The 18,073-nt window shown below is 45.6% G+C and overlaps 1 protein-coding gene across 4 annotated transcripts in view; it reads left to right on the top strand.

Moving 5' to 3' along the window:
• Positions 1-179: 179 nt before the first annotated feature.
• adam22 (ADAM metallopeptidase domain 22) overlaps positions 180-18,073 on the top strand; it is a 48,778-nt gene continuing 30,884 nt past the window's right edge. For 2 of the 4 annotated variants that reach the window (XM_076012421.1, XM_076012419.1), the window contains exons 1-4: positions 180-549; positions 856-1,019; positions 4,926-5,002; positions 15,337-15,403. In XM_076012421.1, the coding sequence (XP_075868536.1) occupies positions 453-549; positions 856-1,019; positions 4,926-5,002; positions 15,337-15,403 (405 nt within the window). In that variant the 5' untranslated portion in view covers positions 180-452. The remainder of the gene's footprint in view (positions 550-855; positions 1,020-4,925; positions 5,003-15,336; positions 15,404-18,073) is intronic. The other 2 variants (XM_076012423.1, XM_076012420.1) reach the window with 1 other exon arrangement.

Raw genomic sequence — 18,073 nt, 5'->3', positions numbered from 1 at the left:
GTCAAGTCCGGTTTGGGGTAAAAAAAAGGAACAGAAAGCGAGACACGCTTTCCATCCCGTCTCCACATTCGCGCCTCTGTTGAAGCGTTTGTCGTCGCTGCGGTGATCCTCTGGGTATGAATGCGTTTTAAGGAGGCGTCCCCGGTCCTCATCCTCCCTCTCCCCCTCCCTCACTCTCCTCCCTACTCCGTCCGCGCTGCCGCTCCGCGGGCTCTCGGTGCGCTCAGACGCGCTCGGCGTTCACACACACACACACACACCGATGGCCTCCGCTCAGAGGGACTGCGCTAAACACACCACCGGCAACAGCTCCCAGCTTCCCTAGCGAAGGCGGGCGAACCTGCTCCCTGGAATACCGCATTGTTGTTGTTTTTTCCTCCCCTTCTTTTTTCTTTTTTCTTTCTTTTTTTTTTTTTTTTATTACTTCCCTACAAAAAGGCAGAGAAGACGTGATGATGCTGATGATGCGCCCGCGATGGTGGATTTCCCTTTTGTGCTTCTATGGATTGATGCGCGTCGGTCACCAGAGCAGCCCGAATGCCCAAAATGGTAACCGATTCTTTTTCTCTCTCTCTAAATGAAACAATTCATGAAATATTATCATCGCTAAACTAAAGCTTAAAAAAAGCCCCGAAAACGGGCCCTGTGTTCATTGTTATTTTCCCTCCCCCTTGGCCTCGGCGGCTTCATCATGTGCATCAAAATATGCATGTAGCGGTTTCATGTTATCAAACGATGTATATGGGGCCAATCGATACGCCAGATCGCGGTGTTGTTATTGAAAAATGTGAATCCGCCTCGGCTCCGGCGCGGATGGGATGATGGGATCGGCGTCTGTTTTGTCTCCGTGTGCAGGAGACGCCGTGTCGAGCCTGAAGGCTCTTCGTGATGCGGGCAGACTCGCCGGGAAGGAGGACACGGTGCCGCTGCGCCTGCTCTACAGCAGACACAACCACAGCCAGATCACACAGGACGAGCTGAGCACCAGGGTGCAAGGCAGCAGCTCCGGCTCCACACAGGTAGCATCACCAGCACACACACACACACACACACACACACACACACACGCACACACACACGGACAGAGAGTAGAGTGTGTGCTGTGTGCATGAGAGATGCCTTCAGGATGCATTTCTACTTCCTGCGTGTTTATGTTTCCATTGATCCACCTCTTCCTCCTCCTCTTCCTCTTCTTCCTCCTCCCCCTCCCCTTGTCCTCAGAGAGGAAAATGATAATGTTAGAAATGTTCAGACAGGGATGGACAGTGTGGATGTCTTAACTGGGTCATTCTTGCCCACATTGGGGAGAAAAAAAAGGCAAATCGATGCATGTGAATTTACAGGAAATTGGCTTTTTTTGGGGCGGGGGGGCTTTTCAGTCAGCTTATTTTTTTGGTGGGAAATATTCGCAGTCATGTGGACTACAGCGGATGATGAATTATTAAGTGGTAACTTGCATCTTCTCTGGCCAGCTGGGTTGCTGTCACAGCAGCAGCTTCGACTATATCAGCTCATGTCCCATTAAGCAGCACCTCTGGCTCTTACGTGTGAATGGAAGTGTCCGGTGGTTAATTGAAAAAGCTTGAATGATTCCTCAGCAGCTGGAAATCTAATCAGCAAGAATTTCCTCAGCACATAAATATCTGTGCTGGAGGTTGGCGTGTCAGCCACTACACAGCAATAAGTCGAGATAAATATTAAAAATACATGTGTTTAGATAGACAGTCTGGTTCCGCTGGTTGCTCCTCCATAAGGCTCGTGCGCATTTTAAAACAATTACTGTAAAAAAAAAAAAAAATACAGCTGAAAATGTGTGTGTCTAAAAAAAAGAAATAAATACAATTCAGGGGCCTTTATAGTGTTATTGCTTACAGTTACAGTTACAGTTACAGTTCTGGTCTGTTAAAAAGAATATACTGTCCTAGTTTCAGGTTTTTAAAAAAATATCCAAAAAGCCAAGCACATAGAAAAAACAGCTAATCTGTCGTGGTAATAGCCATCTACCGACAATAACCAGGTACAGCCCAGTTCTCTCTCATGTTGCCACCGGGGGCAGCACTCTGAAAGCGGTCGTTTAGCCAACCTTCTGCTCTCGTTGAATCTTTGGTTAAACAAGTAAAAACTCCAACATCCACTTATAATCCTTGAGTGGGAGAGGAGATTACTGCACAATTGCGATTTTAATTTCCTCTCTTTAATCTCACGGAAACAAAGCCAATTGTGTTGTTTAATCGTATGAAAAAAAAAAAAAATCTGAAAATGAAAGTAAAACTTCCGTGGTTCTCCACTCTCTTGAATGATACTAATTTCTAATATATATCTCCCACATACCCTTTTATGTTATCTTGATTGCTTCTGAAAGCCTGATGCAACTACACACACTGTTATTGCTTTCCTTCAGAGGCTCGTGCTGCTCGTGCTCGTGCTGCTTTCTCACGCCATGCCTGTCAGTGCACGTACGAGTTCCATTGCTTAACTAACAGCAAATCATGGTGACAGCAGTGTTTTATTTGTTAACATCCAAAGCCTATTTCTTTTGAGACACCTTGAGAGTCCTATTAATAGCTCCTTCAAAACAATTTTGTTGTGCCTTCAGAGCGTTTAAATATTTCACAGCTCAATTTCAAGACAGGAAACGTTTTGCCCCAAAAAGAGGCTTTGATTATTTTTTCCAAGATCATTTGGACATTAAAAAAAGACACGTTTAGACATGTTTACACGAGTCTAATGCTATGCTCTACTGCAGCTGTAAACACCACACAATTTGTGTAAGCCGCCCACAAAAAACCTGACAAACAGGAAAAATGAAGTCATCTGTTATTTTGGAGCCTATGAGAGCTGTTTGGCCAATATTAACCAACACAGTGCAGTGCAATGATGCCATAACTGCTGCGAATGTGCTCACTCACTCACTCACTCACTCACTCAGTTTGGTGAAGCAGCGTGTCTGCTGACTTCACTAGTGGATAAGTCAATCAGCAAACCCAGCACCCATTTTCTTCTTCAATTTGCGGGGCCATGCATTCCAGTGTATTCAAGGCTCCCAGGCAGGACTACAGATGGTGGCCAACACAGAGCTACTAACCCTTTTGCCTATCGCACCTCAGACAGAGCATCATAATCACGCTGGGTAAACAGGCAGACAATATTCATAAAGGTCATGATTATAATATGTTTTGTCTGAGGTGGATGATTAGTGAGCAAAATTTCTGAAGGACGTTTTATATACGGGCCTAAACATCAGACCTCCACGTGTCACGCTGATGTAGCCCTGTAGTTTTATGGCTTTATTATTTCATTCCTGCATGGGTGGAATAATTTTGTGTCATCCTCTATCCATCAGAAAAGTGCACTCGAGCAATCCTTAATGCTCTTAACATGATTATTAAGCCGTACAGTGAAATATATCACCAATGCGGCTCACAGATAGGAGGAGATTTGATTTGCTCTCTCATTTACTCTCTGGGGAGTTAAAATTGGTCACTGCACTCTGCTGCGGTAGCGCTCTCACGAAAGTTTCAGATCAGATATTTGCTGTTTTTAGATCAACGGCCTAAAAACAAATCTGTCACATACTTCAGAAAAACTGTGGCACGCGGGGAGCTATTTATAGGACTCTTTGAATCGCCTATTTTCAGTCTCAGACACGATCAGCCTCGCTGCTGAATGAGCGGTGGGAGGTTTCAGCAAAGTGCTGGTCTTGTTTTGGTGGAGAGGCATGTGTGTGTGTGTGCGCGCGCGTACGTGTGTGTCCGTTAGTGTGTTTTTCTATTTGCTTCTCTGAGTGCGTGTGTGTGTGTGTGTGTGCGCAGATGGATGGATGGCACTTCCAGTCTCCAGCAGCCCTGAGTGGAAAGTCTGACTTGCTTAAAACTCAAAAATCAATGTGAGAGGAGGAGTGGCCCCAGTGTATCGGCAGGTCATGCTGGGATTTGCTTTCTTTAAACACAATTACTGCCACTGTAGCTCCTCCGCTAGCGGATTCGGTAGGTCAGCTCGATTGGGTTTCATCGTAAGTGTGCCGTGGAAGGGATTCTGCCTCTTGATGCGTTTCCTCTCGCTCACACCCCACGCTCCCTCTTTCACGCTCATATATGCATTGACCGTGCGCAGGCACACGCCCTCAGACAATAGAGTCTGCGGCACAGTGGGACCTCGTGGGCCGGGGGGGTCGTCCTTGGGTGAGCACAGGGACACCTCCTTAAATGGAAACAACACACACACACACACACACACACACATATGCCCGCCCCTCCTCCAGTCATTGTTATGTGGTTTCCAATATGTAAGGTAGCCAGTGGGTATGGGGGAGGGAAGCTGTGTTTCGACTCAGCTCCGGGGACCTTGGTGAACCTGCGCAGGAATGACTGTGGAAATTCCCAATAACTCAGTGGTGTGCAGTGAAGCCTGCACCATATGTGTCCTTCCAAATCAATCACAAAGGCACACAAAGCCAGACAAGGTGTTTGTTAAAAAAAAAAAAAAAAAAAGCCAAAAATATCAAGGACCTTGTGCATGCAAGTGCAATACAATTTGAAATACGGCTGAGTCTGGGTTGCGGAAGCTGTGAGGATTAAAAATTTTATGACACCGAGGCATTATCCGTGTTGTAAAAAATGCAAATGAATGGACAGCTGAGGAAAAACAGACTCCATTATGCAAACAGGTTTACTTGCACATACGTGCGCGCGTGGGTGTCACGTCAACTTATGCTCTGCGAGACGGCTTTCCTGCATATTAACATTCAGGATGGAGACCTTGATGACTTCATGAAAACAAAACCACGTCTTTATTGTGGCGCAGGCAACTGTCAATGCAGATTAGAATTGACCCTTGCATATCAATAAAATTGACCCATGACTGTGTAAGAACAGCTGCATTTTGTCAAAGTATAAAAGAACCCGACGTGATCTCGTCCCCCTCAGGTCAACCACCTGGCCCACGCCAGTTTCCAAGTCAACGCTTTTGGACGAAAATTCATCCTGGATGTGGAGCTGAACCAGTGAGTACAAATTATTCTCTTTGTCTGGGTATCTGGCTGAGTATTGTGTTATTTTGTCTCAGGAGTCTTTTCATCGGTCATCAAGGTGCATGAAACATCCGTCCTCAAGGGGGCAAACCGTTTCAAAACTCTTATGCATCTTTTACTTGTAAACAAGCTGCCCTCCTTGCATTTTATGTCACTGCTTATCCTTCATCAGGGGTGCTGGAGCCTTTCACAGTGATCTCTTGTACACAACACACACTTATATCACCTTATAAACAAAGGATTGAGTGAAACCTGAATGAGTCTCAGGTTTTATAAGCATGTTTCCATTTGTTTGTGTCACTTTTGCTTGAAAGGAGCTTTATTCAGTTTATTAGCCCTCAGAAAATACCAAGGAAACACCAAGAGAGGCGTCCCCTTGCTTGCAAAGCATTGTCCATGAAAAGGTGATGGTCGTTGGAGGTTCATCACTCACTGCAATGAAGGCCGCTGAGGACAAAAGGCAGCCAGTTTGTTTTGGTGTCTATACAGTGCAAAAGTGCAGCGATTCGTGATGAAATTCTTTTATGTGGAGCCCATTTAAAATGGAAAGATGGAGGTTTTGCTTCCATGGTTTGATGTATTCAGCACATGTGTTGGCTCTGATTTCGCAATAACACCTAACTGTCCATTTATCATTCATCCAGTGCTAGAACTGAAACTAGGCGTTGCTAGACAGCTGTCTGCCTCATATCCCTGTGCTTTTTGTTGCATGTGTTTGGAAAAAACACAGTCAGGACATTAGTGTGCGAGGTTGCTGTGTACTGAATCTTGCTGTCACGTGAATGCATGCGTATACATTTATGTGTGTGTGTGTTTGTGTGTGTGTGTGTGTGTGTGTGTGTGTGTGTGTGTGTGTGTGTGTGTGTGTATGAGAGGGAGACAATGACAGAGAGATTTACAGGTCCATCATAACAGGAAGGGATTTACAGTAAAGGCCTGAGCTCTGCCTCGTCAGCCGCTGATATTGATTGCGGCGCTGGTGGTGGAAACAAGCGAGTCCTTCCTCTTTCTGCGACTCTCTCGGCGGCCTTGAAAGAATGGCCTATACTTGCCTCCAACCCAGTGGCATCACACAAGATTGTTTTTTTTCCTTTGGCCTGTGTGGTTGGCACCCGGGAGGTGTTCCTGCCCGCTCATCGCAGCTCTCATCATGAGTAAAGCATTACATCACAGACATTCCCCGAGTCTGGAGAAGCATTTCTGCTAAAAGTTCCTGTAAAGACAGACAGCAGCCTCACACATCAACCAGTCTGCACAAAGAAACCCCCCCCCCCACCGCCCGCCCCCCGCACACACGAACACAAGTGCACACACACATTAACGTAATGCAGTAACGTTGGCTCATGTGCCTCAATCAGCACTTCATTTGATGCGGTGATTATTCATCCGTTTGGCATTTAGTGCATACAGCACCCTTTGTCATAATTTTCCAGCTCCGTGTGCCTGCAGGCCTTCAATAGAACGCTGTGTGAAAGGAGGGAACCAACCAAACATCGTGGGCCAAGAGCTGATGTGTGGTCGTGAATACGAATGACAGTTATGTCGCTGCGAGAGGGCACGGTGCAACTTTTATGCTATTGTTTGTTCGCTTGCTTCAAAACTTATTTCTCTCTTTTTTGTAACGAACGCTTTGTCCCAGACAAGAATCTTGTTTCTTCCTTCGCTACAATGAAGTGCGGTATAACGTAGTATACAGTATAACACGTTTGTGAGAAGTGAATATGGTATTGCTACCTTCCTGCTTTGGAGAGTTTTTTTTTTAAGGTTCATTCTTGCAATGTTCAAAAAAATCCAGTAACAGCAATATGAGAAAGAGACAATCTTCACTATTAATGTCCCAAATTTGACATGTTCAGTTTGTTGCTGTTGATTAAATTAATTCAAACTGGAATTGATAATATTCTGATTTCGATTGGAACTGTTTTGGTCTGGCTTTTAGTTTTCCAGTCCCTCTTTGTTCCTCTCCTCTGTTCTCCCTCTCTGGAGGAAGCAAATGAATCCACCCCGGATTCTTCCGCCTCCTGCTGCCCACTTCTCTCCTCGTCACTGTCGTCCATATAACACTCCTGTCTGAACTGATCCGCCCGCCTGACAGTAACAAACCTTTTCGTTACACCTTTCATGCCAGCCTGGGTAAGCCAAGTTGATTCATGTGCGTGTAGGTGCAGGAAGTGGGAGAGCAAACATGTTTTTGTTTTGTTCGCTCCCAGGAACAGAATCTGGTTCTTTGGTTTGGTTCTTTGTGTGTGTGTGTGTGTGTGTGTGTGTGTGTGTGTGTGTGTGTGTGTGTGTTTAATTGTTGTCTTGAGCGGATGCAAAAATATATTTTTAATCAGTTTTATCTTTGGACTCTAGTGTTTGACAGATGCATATGAACATTATTATAGTTATTTGGGCAGCTCTGAATCGTAGCCTGGAGTTAATGTTGGCCATAAACTATGAATAACAGGAGTGTAGGTGTTTTTGTGATACAGAACATGTAAATATTGTTACATGACGGTTTCAGTTCTTGTTCTGTGGTTCCTGTAAATTTGTTTGTTTTATTTGGCATATTGTCTATTTTTGACATCCCAGAATTCCACAAAGACCATTTTTATTGGAATGGATTCCCTTCAAATATATCCACTATCTTCGAAGTTGTACAGCGGTATTAAGACGTGTCATGTCGTTATTTGCATCTTCATTAGCGGCCGGCCCGCTTGGCACGAGCCATCCATCAGGAGATCGACAGCGAACAGGGACGGAGTCAGGAAGGTCCTGACAGGTCACGGGGGCCATTTTATTCTCCCTCTTTGGCTTTGTCCCCCTGGTTGGTGCACCGCAGCAGCAGCCAGGCTGACATCTTACCATTCATAGGATTAGAGTGAGCTGAAAATGTTCAAAGGATGTGTAGGCTGTGGGGGTGTGGCCTCTCTTTTAATCACGGCCCAACCAACACACACACGCACACACACACACACACACACACACACACACACACACACACATCGATTGCACACCCTCCCTCAATTCCCCCTCAGCCATTCAGCCCTTGCACCCCCTTCACTCCGCCCCTCCCACCTGCTCTGGGTGAATAATAGATGATGTTGTAAGATTAGGCAGGAGTATGCCCATGCATGTGAGATTGTTTATTATGTTCATTATGTCAATAAATGAAATGAAATCAACTTACACAGCAATGCCCCCGGTGATCTGATGAAAACCGTTGTTCTCTTTTGCAGTCTAATTCATACAAATTTTTTGTTATCACATCCCCTTTTTTTTTTATCCCATTTCAAACTGTGCAAAATACAACGTAGATGCTGCAGCTGAGTGGAGGCTGTCTGGACGTCTACACAGAACATCGAGCAGAAGCGAATATGTGAATGAATACAGAGAGGAAATCAGGTGAACACTAGTTTCATAACTCATGTCAGCGCGGTGCACTTATCCGGTCCGGCAGTATGAAGTGGGGACGTCTCTCTGCACCCACCCATGTGCCGTGTCCACAAACACTGAGTATAGATTTTCTTTCCCGGCTGTGTCACGCCTGCCTTCGCTGCATGCGTGCAGTTGTATTATGTAAATGCTGAGGGTTCCGTTTCAGATGGCGCTAATTGCATTATTTATCTTTGCTGAGGGAGCTTGTGCGTGAGTGCGTGCGTGGCTGCGTGTGTGTGTGTGTGTGTTTGTGTCAGGATATTAGTGTGAGCAGGGTGGGAGCTGAAGGAGATAGAGCCCTGATATAAATATAGGTGGTGGGAGGGGTCCTATCAGCTGCTTGTTTAGAGCAAGAACCATGCCAAAACATCCCACGCTCCAGTAGTTTGATGAATGTGTGTATAAGCACGAAGCAGGAATCTGTGTGTGTGTGTGTGTGTGTGTGTGTGTGTTTGTGTTTGTGTGTGTGCGTGCATGCTTGTGGATAGAAGAGGCTTTCCTTGCTACCACTGCAGTCATCATCAGTCCATGTCCATGTCGTCTCGCTGGGTCTCAGGTGGAGGGAAGGCGTGCACGCTGTTGTTTTAATGAGAAACATCAAGATGGATTGAACAGTGATGAATTTGGTTGTGTGTGTGTGTGGCGGGGGGTGGAGACTATTTTGCTGCATTACATTAATTGCACTTTGTCAATTGCTTCTTTTGTAGTTTGTTTTTTCTCACAGAAGGTCTCATTTTACAGCTCCTCTGGCTGACATATTTTTAGGAAATTGTTTCCTTCTTGCAGTCAAACTTGCTTGAACTTATTTGAGCTCATGCTATAATTCTGACCATAAAATTTAAAAAAATATCCAATTCTGAGAAATCTACAAAAAATGCTCTACCTTAAAGCAAATCCAGACTTTAGAGGACGATCTGTAGTGGACGTAGATTCATTTTAATTCTGTTAATTTATCTACAGGTAACTACTGAACAGGCTTAGCAGAACCTTCCAACTGCATTTTCACCACATCATGATACTGTATATATCGCTGTTACATTTTGATCACCCCCCCCAACCCCCCCAACTATAAAAGCCTCTCAGTCTCTGAACAGACAGCTTCTGTAAGAATGCCAATGTTTCCTCCACTGCCATCCACTAAATAGGCTTTCAGCTGATGATGTCCATGCTGCTGTCACTCCTTCCTCTGACTTTGAGTGGACTTTGCAGCACTGACCATGCGTGTCCCCAGTGTGTGTGTGTTTGTGTGTGTGTGTGCAAGATGTTAATGCTGTTATCAGTGCGCGTCCTTGCGATACCCACGTGCGTATTAATACCCGGTGCTGCTTGAGGCCGTATGTGGCTGCGTGCGCGTGATTTAACTCCCTCTCATGTCCCATTCAGAGACGATTTATCACCTGCGCCCCGTGCATGTCGGGCTCCTCTCATCCAGTCGCCGCTACACGCCAGCGACAACCATCTCCTCCTCTTCCACATCCACTCTCCGTCGCGCTCGCCTCCTCTTTTCCGCCGTGCGTAATTTATTGGGGGGTGTTGAGGCTCAATCTGATTTACTGCAGACTTGATGAGAAAAACCAGAGAGCAGAGTGTGTGTGTGTGTGCGTGTGCGTGGGTGTAAGAGAAGAGGTAGATAAAGAGAGGTGGCGAGGAAAGAAATCGTTAAGGAAGAAGCGAAGGGAGAGAACGGAGAGGGAGATGTGTGTTTGTCCTTTGTGCACCCTTGAGAATCAGCGAGTGTGTCGAGCACAGGACGGAACGTGTGTGTGTGTGTGTGTGTGTGTGTGTGTGTGTGTGTGTGTGTGTGTGTGTGTGCGACGCCCGTCGGCACTTTACAAGAGTTCCCTAAAAGAGAAAGCGGTTCCTGTTCAGCAGTGTCTCTATTCTTGTCGTGCACATCTTCCTCCTGTGCTGGTTGCCCTCTTCTCCTCTCTCGCCGTGCGCACCGACAACTGGGAGTTGGGATTCTTATGTTTTGTGGGTGTGTCTGTGTTCAGTCGAGGGCTCGCAAACATTATATAACCCAAGTGTTTGCTAAGTGGCTCAGTGTCGAGGACTGTGTGCGCGTAGTAATTATTTGTGGAAAGCAAGAGCAAAAAGTGTAAGTGCACGTTTCAGTGGCAAGCGTGTTTCTCCAGGTGGGCGGAGTTAAAGATCTGATATCGTTCCCATCTTTTCTCAGGAGACTTGAGTAAATTCTCTAATATCTCTGTACATGCAACATATTTAGCCCTCTGTTTGCAACCACCTGTAAAATGCTTGATGGAAGCTTCCTGCTGAAACCGATATTTATCACACTTGAAACCCTAAAACACTGACTTGAATTTAAATCACTTTTAATCAAAATTAAATTGAAAACAATGATGGTGCAGCTTGCAAACATCTGCAGTACATTCTCAGATGTTCAAACTTAGTTTAGTTTATATAGTTTATTGTGAACATGAACAAAGTCCTCCACATTTTCCTGTAATCTGATATTGCACCGTGATAATAATATATAATATTATAACATTAAACTGAACTGATGAGCAGGTGTTCACCATCTTGACTATAAAATGATGATATCTGTGTTTTGGGACGAGGTTGACCTCCATCACCTCTGCCTCTTTAAAGATGAACTTGTGTTTCAAGGTTTGTGTTTGTGGATTTGAAGAGTTGAATCAGCATCCTTCCTCTTCGTACTTGATGGTGCCGTGCCTGTGCTGATCATTTCCTCCAATAGAGCCGCCTTGGCGCGAGGGATTAGCGCAGACAAAGAGATCCCAGAGCCGACTTGAAGACGGGGACAGACGGAAAGACTGTTGTTCTCCCAGCAGGAAGAGACTCTAATGCCTTTGTGAAGAGCATTGTCTCCTGTGGATTACTCCTTTTCCCTTTTACATGGCGGATGGAAATCAATGGAGAGTATAGGTTACAGTCAGGAGATTAACTATTTAACACAATTTGCCACCGTGCACGAGCCGAGGGAGTGCACTTCGGAAATGAGAGCGCATGGGAACGCACCTGCGGACAAACGTGTTTGGGGAACAGGAGCTTTTTTTTTGGAAGGCGTGGGATGGGGGAGTTGGGAGGGTGACAGGTGTTTAGCCCTGAGTATGAAGGAGCTGCAAAGCTGTTCCCGCAGTTCATGCTCTATCAGCGACACGTCATTGCAGACGCACAGCTGCAGGTGAGGTGCACAACAACAGCTGCGTTTCCATGACCCCTAGAATTATGCAAAACCTAAATATTGCAATAAACAACTGGTAATGGAAACATCTAAACTTGGAAAAACCAAAAAACCAAAAACCGAAAAACCTTCATCCTCCTCAAAGTGGGGTCTTGCAGGAAGATGTTTTAGGAGAATTATGGCCATTCAATGGAAACACCAGCAAATCGCAATTGTAGTTTATTTTAGATATATTATAATATTGCTTTTATTTTGTGAAATACTGCAATGGAAAGGCAGCTAATCTCAGCTGCTGCATAATTCAACAGCCGACTCTCTTCAGGCTGGACGTCGTGTGCTGTGGAGCCTGACGGCGAGATGGACGGCTGAGGGATGGGCAGGACGAACCTCCTCGTCTGGTTCTAGATGTTTCTGGTGCTGCTGTGTCTTCTGTACGTGCGCGAGTGCCCGTATTCCCTGTGCGAACAGGGCAGCGGTCCCGGCGAGCGTGCCGGCAGAGCTGCATGACTGATAAGTGATTGCAGAGTGAATGAATTACAGCCTGGAGACCTTTAATGAGGCCTCAGTGGGGTGGTGGGGGTGTGAGGGGGGCTGAGGGGGGCTGAGGAGGGGTGGAGGTTAAGCTGAAGAGGGTGGGTGGATGGGGGGGGAGTGCAGGTGTAAGCAGCTGCACCCCTTCCCAAATGGAAACCTTCACCACCACCACCTTCCCCCTTCCTCTCTTTTCACATCTTAATTTCCTTTCATCCACCTTTTCCACCCCCACCCTCTACCTCTACCTCCTCCCACTTCCCTCCATCATTACGAACGCCTGACGCAGCACACACTCTCTCCATTGTGCCCCTCCCTCTCCCTCTTTTACTATGGGGAGGTGGTTAAAAGATCCATACATGGAGCGCTCGCTGGTCCACTCGGTGACGGTATGTCGCTACCCATTAATATGACCCTGATTTCCAAGTAAACAGCAATCATTTATGCATGTTTTTGTGTGTGTGTGTGTGTTATGGGATGTTGGGGTCTTTTTTTGAAGGAGGGTCTCTCAGTGAAAGCGTGAAAGAATTAATGACGAGCCCCCCCTCCCCCCACCATCACCCTCCTCACCCCCAAACACACCCCCTTCAACACGCCACTTGTGCCAATCTGCTTAATTTCTCTCTTTCTCTCTCCACACACACACACACACACACACACACACACACACACACACACACACACACAGTTATGCAGAGATGCATTAGTGTGGCCAATCTGTCCTCGCTGTGCTGTTTTCATCACCATGCCAGAGCAGCACCAGGCGACAAGGAGCGTGAGAGGAATTTTAGGCCATGCCGAACTTTGTGTGTGTGTGTGTGTGTGTGTGTGGATCACCTTTGGAAATCGAAGTGGGTTGCCATAGCAGATGTCTTTGCTCAGCAACTGGCAACAAAAATGCCGGAGAACATCAATGGTTTGACGCGAGTGACAGCGCCAGACCTTGGTTTTTTTTTTTTCCGTCCAGGTTTTATTTCTCTTTTGCTTTTGTTGCCTCCTCAGCGCTCGCTGAAGAAAGTGAAATACGTCTTTTCAGCAAAAAACATTTTCTCAGCTTTCAGGTTTTGCCATGCACGGTGCTTGTGAGGGAGTGAGAGGAGGGTTTTCATGGTCAATGTTTGAAACCTTGTGATCGTCTGTGGCTGAGTGCTGAAATCTCCTGTAGGCCTGACTGACAGCTGGATCTCAGCAACAACCAGATGCTGACAGAGCCCCAAGTGAAGAACACTCCTCCGGTGAAGAAATTTATTATCGTGTCATTTCAACTTGACGCCAACGAGCTTAGAGACGGAGCGCACGACAACTAGGACACAGTGAGGATGAGGTTTTGTTTTTTTTGGGTTTTTTGTACTCGTTTTTCCTGTTTTCCAGCCCAAACATCTGGGACCTCACTCACACATTAAAGAGCCAGATGCTGCACAAGATACGTCTCACGCGATGGAGTAAATCTGTTGTTGTTTTTTAATTCCTCACATGCTGCTTTTTGTTATTATTACCATTGTGGCCATAATTTCCTCTCTGGTTTTCCTGCATCTCAACAAACAGCACAGTTAGATTATTTTGCCTTACAAGCCCCCAGTTCTCTGATCGCCATTCACGCGTCTGTTGAACGTCGGCGGCATTTATCTCCACACGGAGGGGGCGGTCACATGCACGCACTCAAAGAGCAGCGTGTTCCTGCTTGCATTTGTTTTTCCATATCACAGTGAAGCTACAAAGGAGCTGCTCGCAGATGAGCAATTCAACATTAAATGTGCACGCATGGTGACAGGAAGGGAGGGCTCTATGCATGGGTGTGCATGTGTGTGTGTGTGTGTGTTGGGGTAGGGGGATGGGGTGAAGGCTGAGTTTGCGTCTTTGTCTGACCGATAAATTATTTAAATCCCTCAACAATTAGAGCTGAAATATGTTATCGGCGCCCTCCATTAGACAGCCGTGTGACTGCTGCGCTGCCTCAGTGTGCCGCTCGCTTGTTCCTCCCGCCTGCTCTCAGCGTGGCGCTGGGTAAAGATCACAAGCTCTGAATCTTAAACACACATCCCAGCAGAACAAAAGGCTAACGGTGCGAACCGTGACCCAGCGACTGGAGCGCACGCCGCCCAACGTCTTCATCACCGGGGCTCATGAATATCTTGACGGCGCTCCCCCCATTTGGTGCAAAAAGTGTTGAAGGATGCTGCACCAGTCAAGAGTTGTGGAGTGGTTCATTTGTATAATTGTTGTTTGAGTGGAGTGTGCGTGTGTGTGTGTGCGTGTGTGCGTGTGTGTGTGTGTGTGTGTGTGTGTGATCAAGATTTGTGACCTGAAGTTGGAAGATGTGCAAGTGAAAAAAAAACAACTTTATTTTTTATTTCTTTATACACGTTAGCAGTGAAGCAAATTGAATTGGGTAAACTTCATTGATTGAAATGTTTCTATTGTGTGGTTCTCTACTCTCAGCGTGGGTTGTGTTATCCCAGAAACGACAAGAACAATGTTGTTTAACCAACTCTTCTTCTTATACCACTTTCTAACATGGACAAAATGAACAATTAGAGCATATCTGCTGATTTTTATTTATTCATTTATTTATTTATTTAACTATTAGATTTAGACCAACAAAAAATTTTAACTAGTTTGTAACTGCCTAGATTTGGAGCTCCTTTCTCTCGTTTTGCAATCAATTTTGGTTCTTCCTGCTGACCAGAACCATAGAATACAGGCCTTTACAGTTGCAAACGTGTGTGTGTGTGTGTGTGTGTGTGTGTGTGTGTGTGTGTGTGTGTGTGTCCCAAAACTCATGCATCTCCGTCCTCAGATATGCTGTATGCTGTGTCTCTCTTCTGGGATTTTTGCCTGAACTTTTCCTCCCAATTTATTAACTGTCTCATTACCAACCAGGAGCTGCGTTTGCTTCTTACTGACTTTATCTTGTACGGATAAGTTGACATGCACGCATGCACGCACGCAGCCACAAGACATTTGTAGAATACTGCTTTCGTGTAATTGTGTTTGCGTGCTGGAAATAGCCTCGTCCGTGCACATGGGTCATAATTAGCTCGCCTAATGCTCTGAAGCTCTGCGTCACAAAGAATGAACGCAATCCCTCCGTAAAACACGAGCATGTCTGTGTTACAGAGTGACACTTGAATGGGACGACAACACATTTTCTAACTTTAAGCATCTTTTCATCTCTCCTCTCCGTCTCCAGTGATCTGCTGTCTTCAGACTACGTGGAGAGACATTTGTCAGGAAAAGGGAAGACTGTCGTCACCGCTGTAAGTCTTTGGTCTTCTTTTTTCATGATTTAGTCATTTATATAGCAACATTCGATCAAAAGTTGTGTTCCTTGTAAAAGTTAAAACGACAGAATTATTAATTTACCGCAATTGCCCCTCCTCTCTAGAAAGCATTCCCACATTGTGTGTCAGCCCACTGTTTTGGTTTTGAGCGCTGAGCGTCAGCACTTTGTTCACTCTCACCATCCTCGTTTCAGTCATTTGAGGCCAGAACAGGGAGGTTCTGCTTTTCAGTGGAAAAAGATCAAACACACCCACCATATGGTTAGCGTCTCGAAATGGTGAACATACTTGTGGATGAGCAATTAGCGGCCTGAGATTCATATTTTCCCCCAGAGTGGCTGGAGACACAACAGGGACTGAAGGTGAATTTCTGCCAGCTGGCCAGTAACGCAACTCCAATAAACCAATGACAATGATGCGCAGATAGTGCAGGATGTTTCAGTGAGCCGTGTATGCTCATCCGGTCACTAAATAGATTGCATCTGCTATTCTACTGTGTTTCCAATCCAAAAAAGAAATAGATCGCCTTGAATGTGTTATGAGAATGACTTAGGAGGGAGCAGGTTCACACGCTGTGCTACAGACTTTAATGGTTTGTTCTTCGAGGAGAAGCTGAGTCAGTTGGACCTCTGCAGCGTGGCACTGCTGTCATTTCACTTCTTCACTGACCCACCGGCTCCTCTCCCTCCCGGCGCTGCTCATCGACTAATCAATTTTCACCGTCGCGCACACACACACGGCGGCAAAGACTGAAGCGGTAATAGCGTGGCTGTGAAAAAAAATGACCGTTAAACTAACATTAGCGCTACTATTGGTGTGATAATCCTTTGGAAGACGGACTTTGGTTCCAGGACGCCCACTGAGGTGTTACATCACATAAAGGAAGAGGGATTAAAAAATGGCCAGGATTTACTCAGCTAAGCAGCAGATTAGTGTGATATTAGACACTTTACAGAGAATGATCCCCCCATATTCTGTGACAGAGACACCTGTAATTAGTGAACTTATTTAGGAGTGATCTCTCTGCAAATTAATTCACATTCTGTTATTTTCTATGCACCATTTGGAGCCTATAAAAGCTCAGGTGGAGCAGTTTTTGCACGTACTAATCACCTCCACCCCACAAAATTTTTTTCCAACATTTCCAACTTTCTGCAAAAACTGATGTGTTGCTTGACCTACAGCGTGTTTTGAAAACAGGGCGGCCACAAGGTGGTCTGTCAACAACCAGAAAAACCAGAAAAATTGTTTATCTACAGTTCATTTAGCACAACATTGGACCTGGAAATACATCCAACAGACATCAGTGAGCTACAGGAACAATCAGTATAGTATGACGGTCTTATTCAATGCTGCACCTCTTAATGCAGGTACACACACGCACACACACACACACGCAAACACACACACACACACACACACACACACACACACACACACACACACACACACACACACACACACACACACACACAGTCTGTCTTTGGGTGTTTCTTGCTGAAGCGAGAAGTGGGGCAGAAGGTTGAGTGACAGGACGAGGACGCTGGGATAGTGGAGCAGCCCTCTGTTTATAAATAGCTCTGTCTTTACCCAGACTTCGCCGCATCTGTTCCATCTAGCTTCACCTGTCTAACCTGTATCGACCACTGTGGTCTCCGCAACTCAGTTGATTTAGTCTTTAAATCATGTTCTACGTCAACTGCGCAGCTCTTATCAGTGTTGTAATCTTGTCAGTTCTGGTTCTGATCGATGTGTTGTGTGTCAGTCCAAGAGAAATTCACACATCCGACTTACCAAAGGTGCGGGAGCGTAGGAGAGTAGAGCTTGGGTTTTAGAAAAAGGAACGTCTGCATTCTGCTGAGCATCACTTTATATTTTTATTTATAATTGTGATTTTACAAACCCCTTTCATCCTTGAAGAGATTTTGGTCAGTTGGGGCTAAAGAGGTTGGGTTGGTTTTCCAATTCATGCCTCACACACAGGTTTATCATAATGCTGGAGTCAAGACCACAGAGGAGATAATCACTAAATAGTTGGGGGAATAATCAGAGAGCTTTGAATTTTCTTGTTTTTGTTAATTTCATTTTTCAGCTCAGCTCAGCAGCTGCTGGTTCAGGACATTGTCAAAATTAATAAATAGTTGCCCTCCAGTGTGTTAAATAAGTACATTTCAAACAAATTGTCCTGCTAAAATTAGACAAACCTCCTTTATGAAACTGCATTCAGGGTGGACACAACACGAGGGGTGATGTTCCGTTAAGACTCGATCTCGATGATACCCATGTGGCTTCATTGGAGAAAATAAGAGCTCCTTGTTCCCAGTACTCTGGGAAGAGCCATTGGCAACAGCAGCTGCAACAACAACGACAAAAAACAAGCATGCATGTATCCTCATGTAGACTTATTGGCAGGTGTGGATTGTAGCAAAGCCAAAACCGACTGGACTAAAAGCAGGAGTGGATGAAGCAGCGCGCTGCTGCTGCAGACTGCAGAGCAGAAATTGATTCTCTGATAAAAGCTGCCTTTCCTCGGGAGGGTGTGTGTGTGTGTGTATGTGTGTGTGTGGGAGAGGGGGGGCAGCTTCCTGCCTAATGGCTGTTAAGCAACAAGAGATGGCCTGCAGAGCACTTAGACACTTAGGCATC

The sequence above is a fragment of the Nelusetta ayraudi genome, unplaced genomic scaffold, assembly GCF_046127955.1.
Source record: "Nelusetta ayraudi isolate G7.1 ecotype Tasmania unplaced genomic scaffold, CSIRO-AGI_Nayr_v1 ptg000136l, whole genome shotgun sequence".
In the NCBI taxonomy this organism is placed as follows: domain Eukaryota; kingdom Metazoa; phylum Chordata; class Actinopteri; order Tetraodontiformes; family Monacanthidae; genus Nelusetta; species Nelusetta ayraudi.
The sequence above is the reverse complement of the archived record's forward strand: the minus strand, read 5'-3'. Positions and strand labels throughout refer to the sequence as shown.